General features: G+C 44.4%; 1 protein-coding gene across 1 annotated transcript in view; it reads left to right on the top strand.

Moving 5' to 3' along the window:
* LOC137384323 (protein sidekick-2-like) overlaps nucleotides 1-19,759 on the top strand; it is a 506,965-nt gene that overhangs the window by 375,892 nt on the left and 111,314 nt on the right. The window contains exon 39 of the mRNA XM_068058191.1: nucleotides 16,717-16,881. Within this exon, the coding sequence (XP_067914292.1) occupies nucleotides 16,717-16,881 (165 nt within the window). The remainder of the gene's footprint in view (nucleotides 1-16,716; nucleotides 16,882-19,759) is intronic.

Below are 19,759 nucleotides of genomic sequence, written 5' to 3'. Positions count from 1 at the left end.
ATTTTTAAGGCGGAGGTAGATAGATTCTTTTTAGGCAAGGGAATCAAAGGTTATTGGGGGTAGATGGGAGTGTGGAACTCGATACACAAACAGATCAGCCATGATCTTATTGAATGGCAGGGGAGCCGAATGGCCTACCTCTGCTCCTAATTCGTATGTTCATAATTGAGGGTTCCCCACGACATTCTAACCAACCTGCTGGTCAAGCAAATAAAATCTCCCTCCACTGTTTTTCTTTCTGTAGTGTACTTTCATTAATATTCTGTTTTTATGGGTCTTATTTTTATTTTAGTTTTCATAAGAAAAAATGTTAAACCCTTCTCCATTTCCATGCATCTTGGTTTGTGCTTGCTGCCGTATTCTCCCGAGGTCCCTTTAGTGCCTCAGCACATCCTGCAAGTTATTTGCCACACACACTCAGTGCCCTGACTACGTGAACTCGTATCTGCTGGAACATTTTCTTAAGTTTTTGGATTCTTTTTGATGATGCTCAGTATCATCACTCCAACTGACTGAGTTATACCAAATGCTCTGCCTGAGCACCTCGGGTACAAATGACAACTTAAAGTACCTGTGGCGACATTTTTAATAAAAATGGACAATTTAATAACATTGAAACAGTCAAATCTTTTTGAGAGTAAAATGCCTCCCACCTCAGTCTTTGGTTTGGTCCTCTAAGTCTCATAAGTTTCCCATCAGTTCACGTGATTTCACCCTGCTCACCTTAGTTGGAGTACACCTGAAAAATTGAGCGGCAGTTGCGCCAACGATTCACAAAAAAATAAAGGCTCACCAATTTCACACCAGAGAGATTTTTAAGAGAAAACTTCCTGGATCCTATGTTTCTAACTTTTGGTATGGCCCAATTTCCGATGAAGACTTAGGAGAGGTTTATCTGTAATCTGAAAGGAAACACTTTGCTAGATGATATTTACGAATTATCAGTCACATAAAGGCTAGATGTGAAACACCTGACCAAAGGTTAAATGGGGTCTGAATGAGGAGGACAAATGGAATGAGTAAAAAATAAATTCTAACCAAGGGTCTATTGAATCATAAGAGCTGCTGTTACATTTTACTTTTCGATGTTATCATCGGTAATGTCACTTTTCTTTGTATGACTGGATGGTCTGTCTTGGTGTTCTTTTCGTTTTTGCGTCATATGATAAAGAAACTCTTGTTTTATTGACTCTGCTGTCCATCCATTTGACATGGTACTTCACTGCTGCCTAATATGATTGATAATCTGGCAAACAAAAACTCTGTTCAAGTTTTGACCATACATTCGTACCTGCAATAAAAGCAAAATACTGCGGATGCTGGAAATCTGAAAAAAAAACAAGAAACGCTGGAAATACTCAGCAGGTCTGGCAGCATCAGTGGAGAGAGAAGCAGAGTTAATATTTCAGGTCAGTGACCCTTCTTCAGAACTGGCAGATATAAGAAATGTAAATGTACCTGCAGTTGGCTGATCGCACCAGACATGATCTCCTGACTGCAACAGGACAGGTGGTATTGGGAACCTTCATGAGGGAGAAAGAGTTTTTGGAACAATCCCATTCAAAATAAAATATAAGGGTGAATGAACAAGTTGAACTATAAACATTTTATTCGTTTCATTGTAATACTAAAATGCGATGATGTGTTAACTTGTTGAGAGACTAATGAGCTGTGTCCTATTGACTGTAACTGCTGTTGCAACATGTTCTAGTTTTTAGTTGTTCATTCAAAATTGCTGAACCTTTACTTTATTGTTAAATTGATTTATATTGTCATGCCTGCCATGGTTGGTAGATATTATGGCGTGATAGTTTTCCTCAACTCTCTGCTGCTGTAGCTCCCTGATGGCTTAGTAACTACCCCTTAGCATAGCACTAAAACCAAATGGATTTGAAGTTCCCAGATTTGAATTTATGTTGAGTTAGCTGATCTCAGGTTATGCAACAGTTGGGGTTTTTATTTGGTGTGAGTGTCTCTGAGATTGGGAGGGGAAAGTGAGCGTCAGAGTTCCACATCCTAATGATGGACACCATTCAGTTTTATTCTCCCAGATTTGAACTTTAATTCCTGCTAGGCTTGCTGAATACAGCAGACTAATAGAGTATGTAATTCCACTGGTTTTAACAGGCAGTTTGTTCTAGCACCTTGTGTCATGTGTTAACATTTTACTTCAGTGTACCTGAAAATATTATTCCATTAAATTGAAATTGAGCCACATACTCTAACTGATGATTCAGTGAATAAATGTTCCGCTTCGTGTAGAACTGCTGGTGAAGAGTGGCGAGGACCTGGAATCAATATTGGTCTGTTCTGAGTTACTTATTCTTAGCCAGAGCAGCAGTAAGGGTCCCATTTTTAAACTCACTGGCAGTGGAATGCCAAGAAAATAATCAAACAGAGTTCCAACCCCTAACTGTCATTCAGTGTATCTGTGTAGACATGGGTTGAGACAAGATTGGGTTTGGCTGTGATATTCCCTGCAGTCGAAAAGCCTGCTGACACTCATGGGCTAAATACTTCTGCAGTTTCTACAGTCTGCTTAGTTTAAATATTGATGGTATTCTTCTGATATTATGATTACCAATTATTAAGACCATGCCAATTGGGGGTCAAGAACTAGTTTGTTCCCACAGGATCTAGAAGTCTGCAGCAGCTAAAAAAAAAGGTAACCTCAGCAAGAATAGTTTTAGTAACTGAATTGAAAAAGCTAGAGCCTCTACATTGACTGATGTACAAGCCCTTTTGCATGAAGTCAGGCAGAGCGGCATAACACAGTTTGGTATATAATAACACTGGCCCATAAGGAGAGCAGTACCGCTCTAGTAGCAGGAGTGGCCATGGCAGTCAGTGCGAACTAACACATGGAAACTCAATGCAGGAAAAAGTGCAATCCAACAAAGTAAGGGCAGTCAGCCACACCTTCTTGAGCAAGTGGTCCTCCTGGCAGGGCCATCTTGGAAGAGATTTCTGAGAGAGTTGGGATTGCGTGTGCTCTCAGCAATCACTGCAAAGGTACCCTCATTATCTTTTCAGTGTGCAGGTGCCAGGGGCATGGTCCATTCCAGAGGAGGCTCCTCCAGTGAGGAGGAGATCCGGAGAAGGAGGGAGAATCAGGCAGGCAGCCAAGGACAATAGCCACCTGCAGGTGCAACCTCATGGGAGAGGGGAGGAAGGCCACAGAGTGGACTGGGCGCAAAGACCTGCAAGGACATGCTACACAGTAGGCAGGGTGTACCGGCAGCAGATGTCCTTCCTCCTGATGTCAGAGTGCAGTCCCGAGAGCCTGTGACAACTCTGTGCAACATGATGGTGGCGGAGGTCAGCTCTAATTGCATGGCTGGCCATCCGATGCTGGTGGCTCTGTAGATCAGAGTCATCCTGAATTTTGATGTCTCAGGCTCATTCCAGGCTGCCACTGGAGACGTGCAGCATCTCCCAATTGGCCGCACATCACTGCACCAAGGTTGTGACTGACCCCCTTCAGGAAGGCCAACCAATACATCAAGTTTACAGCCGATGCGGACAGTCAGGCCGAGAGATCCAGAGGATTCAGTGCCATGGCAGGATTCCTCCTGGTCCAAGGAATCATTGACTATATGCAATGGCCATCAGGATTACTGCAGGCCAGCCAGTGGCCTTCATCAACCAGAAGGGATTTCACTCCCTCAACGTCCAGCTCATCTGACCACCGCCACTGGATATTGCATGTATGCGCTCGTTAACCTGGGTGCAGTCACGACACTAACATTCGTCAGCATTCCCAGCTGCCACAGCTATTTACCCTTCCCGCCCCCCGTGCGCCTGCAAGGATGGATGCTTGGTGATAGGGGTTACCCGCTGAAGAGATGGCTGATGACACCAGTGAGGAACCCATGGATTGAGGCAGAGGAACGCTATAATGCAAGCCACGCGACAACCAGAGCACCCATTGGGCAGACCAGACCATTGGCCTGCTCAAGATGAGATTTAGGTGCCTGAATCGCTCAGGTAGCGCCCTTCAGTATCTACCAGCAATGGTGTCCCAGATTGTGGTCGTCTGCTGCACCTTGCACAACCTGGCGCTGTAGAGGGGGGAAGCCCTGGCTGCTGAAGACATGGTAGAGCACGAGGCATCCTTAGATAAGGAGGGTGAGGAGGTTGCCGAAGAGGAGCCACAGCATCCTGACTGGTCTGGGGTCCAGTTGGAGAGTGGGTGCCAGGGAGGCTCAGGGAGCTCTTTGACTGAGGCATTTCCCCTGAACTGCTGCAAGTCAGCCATCTCGTCCACCAAAGATCCACATTCCAGGCTCACTACAGCCACTCACATCTGCTGGAAGCCCAGAACCACTCGCCCATCAGCGCGTAGTACTTCGGCAACGGTCCATCTGATCAGCATACACAACATGGTGAACCCCAACCAGCCCGAGTCACCACCACCCATACAAGCATATCGCTGTGGCCACCATCACTGCATTGAGACAATCATAAACAAAAAGTGACATTTAATAAAGGCTCAGTACACCATTCAACATGCCACAAAAATTGAACTCACACCTGTGAAGCCCAAGTACAGTTACAGTGATTTCTTGAATCTTTTTTGAGTGCTCCTAAGTGATGCTACCCATTCGCCACCACCTGCGGTGGAGGCAGGCTGCTAACCAATCTGCTCTGTGGCATAGGGTGACCCTGGCAGCCATCCTCTGGCTGCCTGAAGCCAGGAGAGCCCAGCACACTGAAGGACTCCTGAAGATTTGCAAGACCCTCTGGTGTCCCCCCAGCAACTTGAGGCGTTGGTGTCACTGGCAGAGGGGCTAAGGAGCCATTGTCCACACCAGCAGTGCCCTGAGTAGAGCCCCCAGGTGCAGAGTGTTGTTGCTGCTCCAGCGTTGTGAGGCACACTGGTACCTCCCTGCTGACCTGGGAAGGACGAGAACCTGGTGGAGGTTCCAGGTGCCTCACCCCCCTCTCACCTTGCCGCTGCTGCGTTGAGCTCATGGACAGTGCTATGGTGTGTAGGTCTACGCACATCTCTGACAGTCACTGATTAGTCTGTCAGATCTGACTCTCCATGACAGTCACCAATCTCTCAGTGGAGGAGGCCATATGCGCAGACACGAGGGCCTGGATGGACTCTTCCCTCTGTCCAAGCCAGGTTGCACATACCCTCTGGAATCTCCGCCAGATTGTCATGCACCTCACGCTGCACTGCAGCATCTGCCACCTTACGGACGACTCCAGAGGATCATCATCATCAGCCTGGGACTCAGCATGGGCCTGGTTTCCCAAAGTCCTCTGAGTGTCAGAGGCCTCGGCTGTCACAGTCTCCGACAGCTGGTCTGCCACTTGCGCAGTACTAGTACCAGGTTGTGACCCCGAAACTCTACCCACACGTTAGTCCACTGAGGTACCAGTATCTGAGCTGGTGGAGGGTGCAGGACAAGGATGTGACGTTGCACCCTCTGAGGTCCCCTCCTCCTCAGAGGTGGACGGATGTCCCTTGGCCATTGTTGGGATTCACCTGCGGGAGAAAACGGAAAGATCAAACCCACGTAACACTCCAGATGTAAGCACACAGAGTTGGCTGCAGCTCAACCACATGTCTGTAACTTGGAACGTGCGACCATCCCTCATGCTTGTCTGTTGCTCCCCCTATGCCCATTACCTGAAAAACTCACTCTCTTCAATAGGTGCTCCAGCCTCTCCTTCTGCGATGGATCGTCCTCCGTGGTTGCCAGACAGTTACAGCGCCTCATCCTCCATTGGCGTCAATATGGCCAACAAGGGGTGCCACCACCAGTCCGTGCCCTTTTTCTGGCATTCTGGGCCACCTTCTCCTGTGCAGACACAAGAATTGATTAAATGCTCAGACTTCGGAGACCACCCGCTCCACGTACTTGCTGCAGCTTCTGGGGCGAGTGTGGTGCAAGTATTAGCCTGCCACTCAGTTGCACCCTTGTGCGGGTCAGCTGTGCCAGGCACAGGCCCCCTGACAGAACTGTAGCCATTCCTCCATCTGGTGGGCTATCATGTCCCAACACCCCCAACTGCACACCCACCCATTTGCTTCCAACCCAAGGGAGACTGTTGTTTGTCACTCACCCTGGCGGAGTGGACAAGGTCGTTCTTCCGCTTATGGCACTGGATCCAGGCTCTCCATCTGACCCACGCCTGCTTACCACCTCTGCTACCTTGATCCAGGCCTGCTTGGTTCAGTAGAGAGGTCTCCTCCTTCAGTCTCGAGGGAAGAGGAGCACCTGCCTTGCCTTAGCAGCCTGGAGGAGTACATGCAGGGAGTCATTGCTGAACCAAGGGGCCGCATGGGTTGTTGCCTCTGCCATGGCCACAAATGGGTTACACAGGCTTCAAGGTCTTGTGGTGGGATACTTTCTATCTGGTGGAGCGCCTATGTCGTCACTGGCAAATGAAAGGGTGGTCTGAGTAGGCTGGAGGGTGGTTTGCAATGCTCAGTGGGGCTCAAAGGTGTTTGACGATCATGCATAAAACTAACCAGTGATTTTTTTTTTTGATTTCCAAAATATACTTTATTCATAAAAATCTGTAAAAATTACATTCGCAAACAGTTTAAAACAGCATCAAGTCAAAAAATAAAAACAGTGCAAAGGTGATCAGTTTCCTTCTATACAATCATGAGTTGCCTCACAACTCTTCCATTTCATTGTCATGCCATATACATTTTTACATTTACAGCACACAAAACTAACCAGTGATGACATGCCAAGTCGTAGAGCCATATCAAGCTGCCCTTTAAACAGATCGCCAGCACATTCTTTCCAAGTCATGGCCCACACCTTGCTGCTGCCACCCCACCAGCCCCCACCTGCATATTCGTCTTCGACTCCAACGGCTGGGCGCTAATTTGCCAGTTGGCACACAATTGCGGCGGGTGCAGAGATCAAAGCCGGAGGGCCTTCACCACCCGCTTCTGTTTCTGGTCCCACAATCCTGCTGGGTTGTGTTAAATTTCAGCCAGTCTTGCTGGGACCATCACCACCTCTGTGCCCTTAGTTGCTGAAATCCAACCTCACAATTTTCCCTTTAATTTCTGTATTGCTGCGATTCTCAAGAGGTTCTTTAGCATCCTCAATACATTCAAACTTAAATGCAAATCCTTTTGGTCTGCCGTTCTTTTCTGGTATTTTGATCAACGATGTTTTTCTCAAAAATATTCTGAAGGGTTTCTTCTGTTGCAGAATATGCCAAGTTATTTATAATGTGTGTATTGGAATCTGGTTGTGTTTGTCTACCCTCTACATTTAACAGACTCTTATCGCCAGTGAAATCAATAACGATGACCCTGCCCTCCACTTCAGTGCCTTGTTTCTGTTCCAATGCTTTATCTGCAGCTGCTTCTTTTTCAGATTCAATATACACAATACCCTGAGTCCCTGAACCATCACAAGAAGCAGGAATTTTAATGTCAATAGCATCCTCAAAAATCTCTTTGAGACGAACCTGAGTTATCTTGAATGGGAGATTTTTGACAAACAATGTCCTCCAGTCCCTTTCTCTTTTGCTATATGCATTGCTTTCCTTGCTGAGTGTTTGGTCAAGTTTGACTGCAAGTCCCAGCCCTTTGTTTCCATTGAATTCCAATGCCTTTTCCAGTTGTTCTTCGGTTTCAAAGTCTCTGGAACTGAATTTCATGCTAAATCCAATTTGGATATTTGCAACTGAAAATTTCTTTTTGATGAAGAAGCCATTCAGGGCTGTCTTGAGTTCCTCAAAGTTCTTAGTTCAAATTTCCAACAAATAGCGAAAAGGATGCATCAATTCCAGTCTTATTCTTCTGCTCCTCTTACTTTCTCTTCCCAGCTTTCTTTGGCACAACTATCTCCTTTGCTATTTTAGTCACAGCAGCTCCACACTTGGGAATAGATTTCTCTTCTGGTACATGGAGGGTTACCAGTCCAAGCTCCAGAGTTGTTTTAGCCGAGATGAGGGGAGTTTGCTTTAGTGTCCACTATCTGGAACTGAAGTTCTTTGTTCTTCCCATTGCATTGGACTCTCAGCTTAGTTTGTCCTCTGGGGTGAGCATCATTCAATCATAGAGCCTCAACTTTACCTTCAACAGTTTCATATTCAGTTTGCCACCTTGAGCAATTTCATACATGTCTGCAAAGCTCATGATGTTTCACATGATGTTGCAGGATCCACAGCGAGATCATGGAAAACGTAGACCATTTCGCATGTGTCAGGAGTCGCTCAACATAGGCAGACATAAATGATGAAATCCACTATCGGCTTCTGTGTGCCAACTGTGCCTTTGGCTGACTGAGGAAGAGAGTATTCAAAGACCAGGATCTCAAATGTGGGTTTAAGGGCATGGTATACTGGGCAGCAGTGATCCCTGCACTGCAATATGCTTCAGAGACTTGGATAATCTACAGCAGGGACCTCAAGACACTGGGGAAATACCACCAAAATCCGCAAAATCCTTCACATTCGTTGGCAGGATAGGTGGTCTAACGTCAGCATCCTCTTCAAGCCAACATTCCCAGCATCAAGGTGCTAATCACCCAAAACCAGCTTTGCAGGGTGGACCACATTACTTGCATGGCTGACACCAGGCTCCCAAAGCAACTGCTCTACTCTGAGCTCCGCCACAGCAAAAGACTCCCAGTAGGACAGAGGAAGCACTTTAGGGACATTTTCAACGCATCCCTGAAGAAATCCAACATGCCCACTGACTTCTGAGTAGCCCTGTCCCTCGACTGCTCAAAGTGGGGAAGGGGCATTTGGGAAGGTACTGAGCATCTCGTGAGATTTTGACGGGAACACGCAGAAGCCAAGTACAGGCAGCGGAAGGAGCGCACAGTCCCCCACATAACCCGCCTATCCAACTCTTCAAAAACCACCTGTCCCACATGTGGTAGAGTCTGTTGTTTGCGCATCCGACTCATTAGCCATGTTTAAACGCACTGAACCGGAGTGGAAGCAAGTCATCTTCGGTGCCGAGAGACTCCCTAAGAAGATGGTTGCATGTAGAACCAGTGTTTATCTGACATCTCACATCAGCTTGATGCTCTCCTTCCGCAGTCATCATTGCAACAGTCACAAATCACTTTCTACCTTGAGACTTGACGACACCAACATGTTCTGGGATGTAGCGTGATTCGTCAGAATCATTATTCGACATTTTTCCATCAGTTATCTTTATAGGCTTGCTTTTCTTCTTTCTATCAAAACACTTGCGTGCAAAGTGATTCAGCATCTTGTAGTTAGAGCACTACTTTCCCCACACTGGACATGCTTCCTTTTCCTTCTTGTTCTGTCCTCCACATTATTTACATCCAGGACTCTGGCCTTGATCCAGGACTCTGGCCTTGATCTTTCTGCTGGACCTTCTGAAAGTTGCCTTTCCTCTTCATCATTGACTGTGCTTGGAAGACTTGGACTGCCTCTGTTCCTGAGCTCTAGTGGTAAACTCATAAGTGTTCATAAATTACGTTAGTAGAGGGTTCAAAGTGGAACTTCAAGGCCTCCAAAATCTCTCAAATCTTGCATTTCTACTCCTCAGTGAGATTCAGGGCACAAAACAGCTTGTAACACTCCTTCCCCATCAATGATAGAGTTGCTACTCTTATCTGTTCGGGTTTCTTATCCCACTCTGTGGCCATCGTTACTGGAAGAATTGCCAATTCCCTCTCAAATCTCCCTTCGTGTCCATAGGAGCAGGTACTGGAGAATTCAAAGCCGTAATGGCTTACCCAGCTGTCGATGTCCTGTGCAAAGTTGCAGCCAGGAGTTTTCTGAAATTAAAACTTTCCCTGCTGAAACTCCATGGGGCCTAATTATTCTCTGATGTTTTGCACATCTGCCGGTTGTCTGTACAGCTATCAAAACCCTCTCAAATCATGGCTACTCACTCCAAACACCATGTTCCATGGGGCACATAAAATGGCTACTGACAAAAGCCTTTATTTACATATCATGACATCAGAGGTCATTTGTGTAAAGCAAGTCAACATTTACAATGGTATTTATCCAAATAAGTTCATTGAAATGAAGGCATTGTGGCAGCCATTTGGGACAAAAGCATTCATTTGCTTGATGGTGTGCTGCAGGTTACAAACAAGATACGCTTTGAGAGAAATTGGATCCTTTTTTGTTGATGTAATACTGATAGTCAAAGGGGCTTTGAGTTCACTTGCTTGGATTTTGGGAATCATGCCATTCAGTAAATTGCAATGTCATGTGGCAGCTGCTTATCAATAGGAAACTGACAAAATTCCAAGCTGTAGAGACCAAAGCATCTAAGACCCGCTTGATGCATTTGTGCAAAACTGTATGTGTGTGCATACACACAGACATACCAGCAATATGGCATTAAAAGCACTTCATCACTTATTGTTTACTGTTTGAATCAGGAACACTAGAACTGTGTAACTCGATCTCATGTTCTCTATTAGTCCAAAATGTCTTTATGAAATAACAGCAGCAAAACTGACTATGCCACTTTTCAAGATAGTGCCGCTGTCTCTCAGTCTTGTCACCTGGAACTGTGTCATTTTTGCACAAGTTCAGGTGTTGACTTATTGGGCCAGGCTTGCTGGAATTTGCATTAGGTCACCTAAAGGTTTTTTTAAAATTCTATTTGGCACTCTGATCCAAATTGACCAGCTTGTTTTCTGGTCTCGGCAGTCATCACATTCAATTCTCCTGAGATGTCTGTCCTCAGCACAGTATCTTTCAGCTGCACCTTGTCTATTATGTTGTCAACACTCAATGTCTACTCCCACTCATGAGAAGTAACTGCTGGTGCCAGGTACTGTAAGCCTCTTAACAGAGATCAATGACTTCAGGAAAGCAGAAGAGAAAACTGTAGGGGGCAAAATGAGGTAGTACTGTTGCCCACTGAACTGTCTGGGCTCTGCAATCACTCAGTTATGGAAATTGGCTGTATCTTCCATATTTAATTTGTTGCAAGAAATTCTAGGTTGGCACTATGTACTCTCCAAGGGGCATTAAGCAGTTGCACTCTGACCTGCCATTAACATTAAGCCCAGATAATGATGCTGTGAGGGTCATATCTTTGATGTAAAGGTCAAAATATTGAGGGTTCCATCAGCTGCGTGAAGCTTATTTATAGAGGTGTCAAATTCCCATTGTAAGACTGATTTTCTGCTTGCCATATGGCCTAAAGTGACAGCTGCTGTAAACAATGCTAAAAGCACAGCATGATAAAGCCAGAGCTTTAGAAAGTGGGGCATGTTGTGGAAATACCACTTTTGAAAGAGACAGCCTCAATCTCTTTCTTTTCTGTGCTCTATTGAATTGGTGTTATTTCTTCTGTCAGTGAGGTCTGTGTTACTCATTGTCAGGCCTTGCTGGAGAGGGGCATCTCATGGTGTGCCCAGTTAGTTAGACTTTATTCTGCGCCTTTCAGCTCAGAAAACATTTACATCGCAGCTCACTGGATGTGCAAGATGATGACGGCACAGCTCGGGCAGCAGGGCATCTGGGATCTTAATTAACTGCGGGACAGTGTATCTCTTTAACCAATGAGATTTAAGGATTGCATTAGGAAACAGAAACAAGGGTGAAGAAGTGTAAATTGAGAAAAAAAAAGAGAAATGTATAGAGCTAAAGAAAGTTTGGATTGAGAGAGAGAAAAAAAGAGAGAAAAAAAAAGCAAGAAAAAATGTGGAAGTTATAAATTAGACACTTTTAAAATCGATTGATTATATGCAGGAATGAAATTGAACACTTTAAATCGTTCCCATTGTGGGCCAGAGACTAACTGATTTTGCATTAACAATTATCACATGAGAAAAGGTACTTAGACTCATAATTACTAGACTTTCTGTGGTGTGTTTCGTGGACAATTAATGTGCAAATCCAGCATGTTCTTACAAGCAACAGGGCTGCTAAGGGTGAGATGCCATTCGTGCGAAGCAAACTGGGCATAAATCAACCAGCAAGTGCTGGATGTTCACAAGTCATGGCGTATTTCTTAACCCCCTGAACGTGCTGGCTATTTAGCACATGAATAATGGTGTGCATTGTTAATGCCCTGTTATTTTTTCAGCAAGATCCAGCCCAATATGCTGGTATAGTTTGTTCCTGGGATCGAACTGCTAATTCTACTGGCCAGTGAGGCGATGTCTTTATTCATTGCAATAAAATTAGAAATGATAGTTTACTGAATTTGTTTTATTCAATTGTGGGATGTGGATGTTGCTGGCTAGGCCAGCATTTATTGCCCATCCCTAATTGCCCTTGAGAAGATGGTGGTGAGCTGTCTTCTTGACATCCTTGGGCTGTAGGTATACCAACAGTGCCGTTAAGAAGGAAGTTCCAGGATTTTGACCCAGCGACAGTGAAGGAACGGCGATATAGTTCCAAGTCAAGATAGTGTGTGGCTTGGAGGGGAACTTGCAGGTGTTGGTGTTCCCATGCATCTGTTACCCTTGTCCTTCTAGGTGGTAGAGGTTGCGGGTTTGAAAGGTGCTGTCAAAGGAGCCTTGGTGATTTGCTGCAGTGCATCTTGTATATGGTGCACCCTGCTGCCACTATGCATCGGTGATGAAGGGAGTGAATGTTGAGGGTGTGGTTGGGGTGACTATCAAGTGGGCTGCTTTGTCCTGGATGGTTCGAGCTTGAGTGTTGTTGAAGCTGCACCCATCCAGGCAAGTGGAGAGTATTCCATCCCACACCTGACTTGTGCCATGTAGATGGTGGACAGGCATTGGGGAGATGGGAGGTGAGTTACTTGCCACAGAATTCCCAGCCTCTGACCTGCTCTTGTAGCCACAGCATTTATGTGTCTGGTCCAGTTCAGTTTCTGGTCAATGGTAACCCCCAAGATGTTGATTGGGGGGATTCAGCAATCGTGATACCATTGAATGTCAAGGGGAGATGGTTAGATTCTCTCTTGTTTGAAGTGGTCATTGCCTGGCACTTGTGTGGTGCAAATATTACTTGCCACTTATCAGCCCAAGCCTGGATGTTGTCCAGGTTTTGCTGCATATGGACATGGGCTGCTTCAGTATCTGAGGAGTCGTGAATGGTGCTGAACATTGTGCAATCATCAGCAAACATCCCCGCTTCTGACCTTATGATGGAGGGAAAGTCATTGATGAAGCAGCTGAAGATGGTTGGGCCTAGGACACTACCCTGAGGAACTCCTGCAGTGATGTCCTGGGACTGAGATGATTGACCTCCAACAACCACAACCATAACCATCTTCCTTTGTGCTAGGTATGACTCCAACCAGCGAAGAGTTTTCCCCCGATTCCCATTGACTCCAGTTTTGCTGGGGCTCCTTCATGCCATACTCAGTCAAATGCTGTTTTGATGTCAAGGGCAGTCACTGTCACCTCACCTCTGGTGTTCAGCTGTTTTGTCCATGTTTGCACCAAGGCTATAATGAGGTCAGGAGCTGGGTGGTGCTGACATAACCCAAACAGAGAATCAGTGAGCAGGTTATTGCTGAGCAAGTGCCGCTTGATAACACTGTCGATGACCCCTTCCATTTACTGATGATCGAGAGTAGATGATAGGGCGGTAATTGGCCGGGTTTGGATTTGTCCTTTTTTTTGTGCACAGGACATACCTGGGCAATTTTCCACATTGCCGGGTAGATGCTGGTGTTGTAGCTGTACTGGAACAGCTTGGCTAGCGACGCGGCTAGGTCTGGAGCACAAGTCTTCAGTAATATTGCCGGAATGTTGTCAGTGCCCATAGCCTTTGCAGTATCCAGTGCCTTCAGACGTTTCTTGATATCATGTGGAATGAATCAGATTGGCTGAAGACTGGCATCTGTGATGCTGGGGATCTCAGGAGGAGGCCAAGATGGATCATCCACTCGGCACTTCTGGCTGAAGCTGGATGGATGTTCATATGCAATTGGTGCTTTTTATCACAATAACTACCCTGGTGCCTATCAATGCTGTTCAAAACTATCCTGCTGCTGTGCTGAGCTGCTACCTGAGGGCCAGGGATGTCTGTGGTGCCTGGCTATGATGTGGTAGAGTGAGATCCTTGGGACTGAGGTGGCCTTCATCTCGAGGCTTCTGTGCCTGGGAGGAGTCTTCAGCAAGGTACATTGCCACTGCAGGTGGGTGGGTAATCTTGGCCTTGATCCTACCACCAACATGAGAAGGCATCTGAGGATGTTGGCTGGACAAACCACATGAACTTCCATCAGGAGATAGAACGGTAACATAAGGGCATATTCTAGCCTTGCCACTTGTGCTGTGTCCTGGATTTGACTGCCCATTGATCAGTGAAAGAGAAGACTTGATGACATTAGTCAAATCCTTTCCATCCTAAGAAATGGCAACCAGAGCTGTTAGAAGCAAGTTTTCATCCTTCTCTAAATGGTTCCTGAAAGCCTTAAGGCCAGTTATTAAAGCATCCACTTTGGATGCATGACTAATCTAGAGGTAGGGGGTGGAGAAGGCAGGAAGAGAGCATCTGCAGATCTGTTCCATGCTGCTTTGAATTGTGCTCAAGCCATCTCAGTTATTGGCACTGAGGCTATGTCTTTGCTGTGATCTGTGCCATCTGTTCCAGGTCCTCTAAAATCCTTTTCATTGCAGGATTGCAGAGACCTGAATTCACATGCACAGGAGCCAGGGACTGATTTCTACAGAACCACCTTCATATCCCATTTTTACCTTGGACGTCTCTGGCACTGTCAGGGTAATAACTGAATGAGCGGCACACTCAAATCGATTGCAAAGAAGGGCTAAGGAAGCTGATGAGATTATTAAACTTCTTTCTGTAATACTAAGAAATCTTGGGTCCAAGGAGATGGCATTTACTGAGTGCCTGAGGCATCAACATTGCATAGAAAACCTGTGATGTTAAAGTATTTTGTAAATGTCAGAACTAATTCTGTTTTCAGTGGTTTGAAAAAATCTGAACTTGGTTGAATAAAATTTATCTGCACAAAAGAATGTCCGTTTCATCTTCTGACATTGCCAAGGGGCAGGCTACTCTTTCTCTCAATGCTTTCTTCCATGTCAGTTAACACAATAACAAGATGTCTGATTTGAGATATTTCCATGCAATAAAATGGGTTTCTTTTTGATTTCTCATGTCAACCCATGAAGATGCAATCAACTAAACATTTTCAAGCACCTGTTTCCCACTCTTATCATTCCCAAATGGTCTTTAATCATTTATGAATCTAGACAGGCCCAAAAAACAGCAATTTTCCCCTCTGATGGCATAACAGTAGTGTAGCAGGACCTAGATCCAAGTTCCTGAACACGTTGGATTCCAGAGTCAGGCAATTCGCATATTGTTAGTGAGTGCCTATACCCAGTATCACCTGAGCTGGAGCACCCACTAGACAGTCGGGCAAATTATGGAAGTGGCCAGCCTCTTGGCAGTAAAGCCAGCAAGTTTGTCTGATGATTTTAGTAGAAATTGTAGTAAATTTTGTGCTTTATGTGTGATGTTACCTGAAACCTGGAATCTTCTTTCCCTGATTAGCTTAATCATTAGTTGCTGATTGTTCCAGTTTTAAAAAAAATTGAATACATTTCTCCAGTTACTAATGTGGATGAAAAAATACCCTTTCGAGGCAGATCGCCTACCTAACACGGGTAATACCTGATTTTCTTCAGTATACCTGAAAGACTCCTGTGGACCCCATTTCTTCCACTGAAAAGTACTCTTGCCTCTTGTAAGTCAGCAGTACCCAAGGGACAACAAAGGTGGGACTGGAGTGAATTGCAGCAGGTGATGTCTTCCCGTCAGTTCTACTTCCATTCCAGGCTTGTGCAACCCACCTGAGGCCTCATATGAAACCCCAAAGCATTACAGAACAGGGCAGAGACAACGCACAATGGGATCCCACTGATAGTCTTCTGGAGTGTGATTCCTTTCCCAGCCTGGGTGCAGTGAGGTTAATTGTAACAATGATACCAATCCCGCAAGTGAAATAAGAGACCTCAATGCAGACCAGGGATCAATATCACTTTGGGCAATGCATCAAAAAACTGCACAACAGTTTTAAAGACTAATTTTGCAACATATTGATCTTATTCTGCCCTGCATATGTAGGTGTGGTAAAGTTCATGGAAAAATAACAAACCTTTGTTTTCTGTTCCTTCTACAAAAGTTAGGCCATTTGTTCCTGCAGGACTGTTTCATAAATGTTTTACTGTCAGTTTTCTAGAAATTTTTACCGTGTTCACCTTATGCTGATCAGTTCCATTATTAAAGCATCAGTTGACTGCTTTTCAGTGTTTGTAAATGCTCAGCAGGAGTGTAGACTGATCTTGGAGGCATTTGGTGATCATTCTTTGTTTCCATTTTACAGCTAGCATGGACTACTAGTGAAACAAAGGGTGCCAAGGATTGGTGATGTTGTATGAATGTTTAACATGCCATACTAAATACCTCTCTCCAATATTTTTAAAGTGCAAAGAGGAATTTGGTACAAGCAAGTTAAGCTATGAGTTAAGTTATGATAACATCATGAACTGTTATTTCTACCCGAAAGAAACCCTGATGCTACAACTTTCTTTTTCCTCCCTTGCTCCTAAATCAACTTATTCGTGCTTTGGTACATTCCACTGGCATTGACAGCCCTCAGCAATTTTGTACTTTGTGTGTGATATTACCCAAAACCTGGAATCTTCTTTCTCTGATTGGCTTAATATTTAGTTACTGATTTTCCAAAGTACATGCTGGGGAGATCAATTAAATAAACAGGTACTTTATAAATATTTGTGATGGCACTACTTTTATGTTTTCCAGATGAAGGATTGTGGGATATTCTAATTAAGGATGTTCCTAAGGAAGTGACATCATACACCTTTAGCATGGATATCCTGAAACAAGGTGTGAGCTATGATTTCCGCGTGATTGCAGTGAATGATTATGGATATGGAACACCTAGCTCTCCTTCTCCATCTGTTACAGGTACAGAAATTGTCTCTTAAATTGTGTTAGTATTTGTTGTGTAGAGTTTATTTGAATCTGAGCCCTCAAATGTTAGTCACTCCATAGGTGGGGTTTCTGTTTGTTCAGCAGAATTTAAATGTAAATTGAAATAATTAATTTGATACAAGTTATGGTGGTATTATTTTAAAATATCTAATCTTTTGGTTCTCTCCGAATACAAATTTCTCTCTGAAATTATGAATCAGGTTTTGTGCAATTTCTGGGAGTTATTACAAATTTGGGGTCACTGTAGATGCCCTGTCAGTAGGTAAGTAGATATTGTGTGGGTCAACTCCAGAAAGAAGTGTATCCTGTCTATCCTTACATTTCAGAGTTGACTCAGACTGTCAATATCTAACACAAAGGCAAAATATTGCAGGTGTTGGAAATCTGAAATATAAGCAGAAAATGACACGCAGCAGGTCAGGCAGCATGGAGTGAGAAACAGAATGAATGTTTCAGTTGGTGACCTGTCATCAGAAAATTTCTGTCACTATCTACTGTTACGACCGACCGCTCCAGTCAAAGCCTCCAATCAAAATATATGATTCTGATTGTGGTGGGAGAAACGCACTGTTAATTCAGTCCCATCTCTCCACAGATCACCAAACATATCATCTTAAACTTTCCAAATTAAAAAAACACCCAGCCAAATTGTACCATCTATTAACCCCCGAATGAGGCTACCCAAACCAGGTGTCTTTAAATCAACAAATTAACTGTTTAAATAGAAAAACTAAATTCTTAAAGACTATGAAGATATAACCCACATTTAAAATAGAAAAAAAATTAGAGTCCTTGCAAATTTACACTTTCCGATGAACAATCCTCTGATTAAAGTCCACGCGTAATCTTCCAGGGTCCGATGAGGAAAGAAAAGCAGTCCCAACACCCAAAGTTACAAACTCCTGTTTCTTCCAGCAATGACCACAGTACATTAACAACTCGCAACCACTTTCAATAGAATCAATCTGGCTTTAGAATTATTGAGGGATAAAATATTGTCACAGCCTAGCTTCCCTTCCTTCAGTTTAAATTATCAAAGAGCTCTTCTTTCAGGTGTTAACACACAGCTGTCTGTCTCCTCTCTTAGAACAGTCTGTTTGCACTATAAGCCAATTTAAAATTAAATTGTAACAAATGTATCTCTCGATATTCAGTCCGAGTGGCTGTATCCAAGGCAAAGAGAATACACCCTTTGAATCGCAGTCTCTGTCTGTATCCCAGGCAACGAGAATGCATTCTTGCTGCCTTAAAGCAGTACGGCTCTTTTTCCAGCCTTAAAGGCACACTGCAGTCTTCCTGGAAAAAAAAAAGCTGCAGGATCATAGCACTACTGACACAATAGCATAACCTATGGGATGTAACAATGCATCCCCCAATAGGTTATAGTCCGAATCACAAAATGTGACATCTCTCTGTCTCTGTCTCTCTCTCTCTCTCTCCCTCCCCTTATAGACCGTTATGTGTGAGCCTGACAACTCGCTTATGAAGACCATGTGCCCAAACTAGGTGTACCACCATGACTGCAGATCATCTCAGACCCCAGGAGTCCATGAACTGCTTGGCAACATGCAATTCCTGTGCTTGGCACCTCTGACCCCTTGCATGAAGTGCAGTTCCAAATATTGCACAGTAGGGTACCATTTTGAAGGCCCATAACTGGCAGTATGGTCCCTGTGGCCAGATCATCACTCACCCCCAGCTTCATTCCTGGTTTGTAGCTGGATGTTGCCACAGGTTCTGGCATAGGCTACCTCCTTCTGCCGCATACTGAGGCAGTTGCATCCTGTGAATGATGTGTGGCCTGTCCCCTGTTAGGCCGTAAACTACATGATCAGCAATGGGATTAGTTTTGGATTGCTCTGGCTGTAAATATCTCTTGCCTTGTGCCCTGCTTTGTCACATTTAACACATCTGACTTAATTGTCTTCACATCTTTGACTTCTACTTGGCTGTTCCCCTCTATCAACCCAAGATAGGCTGAACAACTGACTTGCCAAGTAATCTCTGTCGGACAGCATGAAATAGGTTGTCTCCCTTCTGCGCAACAGCTGGCCTCTGCTCACGAGGTCGAAAAATGATCATCACATGCCATTAGCTGCTTGAGAGATTTACACCCCTGATCAAGCAACCAGATTCTTAAATTGCCTGCACTATTTCCAGAAATTTATCTTAGCATTAATTGTCAAAGAACCTTGTAATCTGTTACACCTTTGCTTACGGCCTTGTTGGTCAAACATCTGAGAGCTGTATAACTTTTTCTCTAAAATGACCGTCCAAGTCCTTAGTTTCGTACATTCCTGTCTGTCCATTTCATATATACATACGAACATACAAATTAGGAGCAGGTTTTACAAAAATCTAATCCATACTATTACCCTGCTTCACCCAGGAAAACACAGAGTACTTTTTCACTTAGCAATGTCTTAGGTCAGTTGGCTCATTCATTTTAGTCCCGCTACTAGTGTCCTGCTACCTATTCAAATGACTGGCTAAAACTAGCAATATGATCTCTTAAAGTTTGGAATAAAATTTGTTTTAATAAAATAATGGATCAAGAGTTTCACAATCCTATCTATAGTACTCACTGCTGAGATGTGTTTCTCTGCCATTTTAAGAGTGTAAACAAGCTCTCCCTCTTGGATTGAATTTACATTGTTTACTTTTATTCTGCCTGCATTGTTCTTGTTCTCGCTCTTCTACCAGTCTAAGGTGCTCTTTCTCACTCTACTTCCTGTTTATGTTGCTCTTTTTTTCTCATTTCTAACTAGAACATCCTTGCCTTTTCCTTTGCGTTTGTTACATGCTTAAACCATTTCTCTTCAGTTGATAAGCATGTTAATTTAGTTTCTGC

The sequence above is a fragment of the Heterodontus francisci genome, chromosome 26 (genome assembly GCF_036365525.1).
Source record: "Heterodontus francisci isolate sHetFra1 chromosome 26, sHetFra1.hap1, whole genome shotgun sequence".
Classification (NCBI taxonomy): Eukaryota; Metazoa; Chordata; class Chondrichthyes; order Heterodontiformes; family Heterodontidae; genus Heterodontus; species Heterodontus francisci.
Note: the sequence above shows the minus strand (reverse complement) of the source record. Positions and strands in the feature narration are given on the sequence as shown.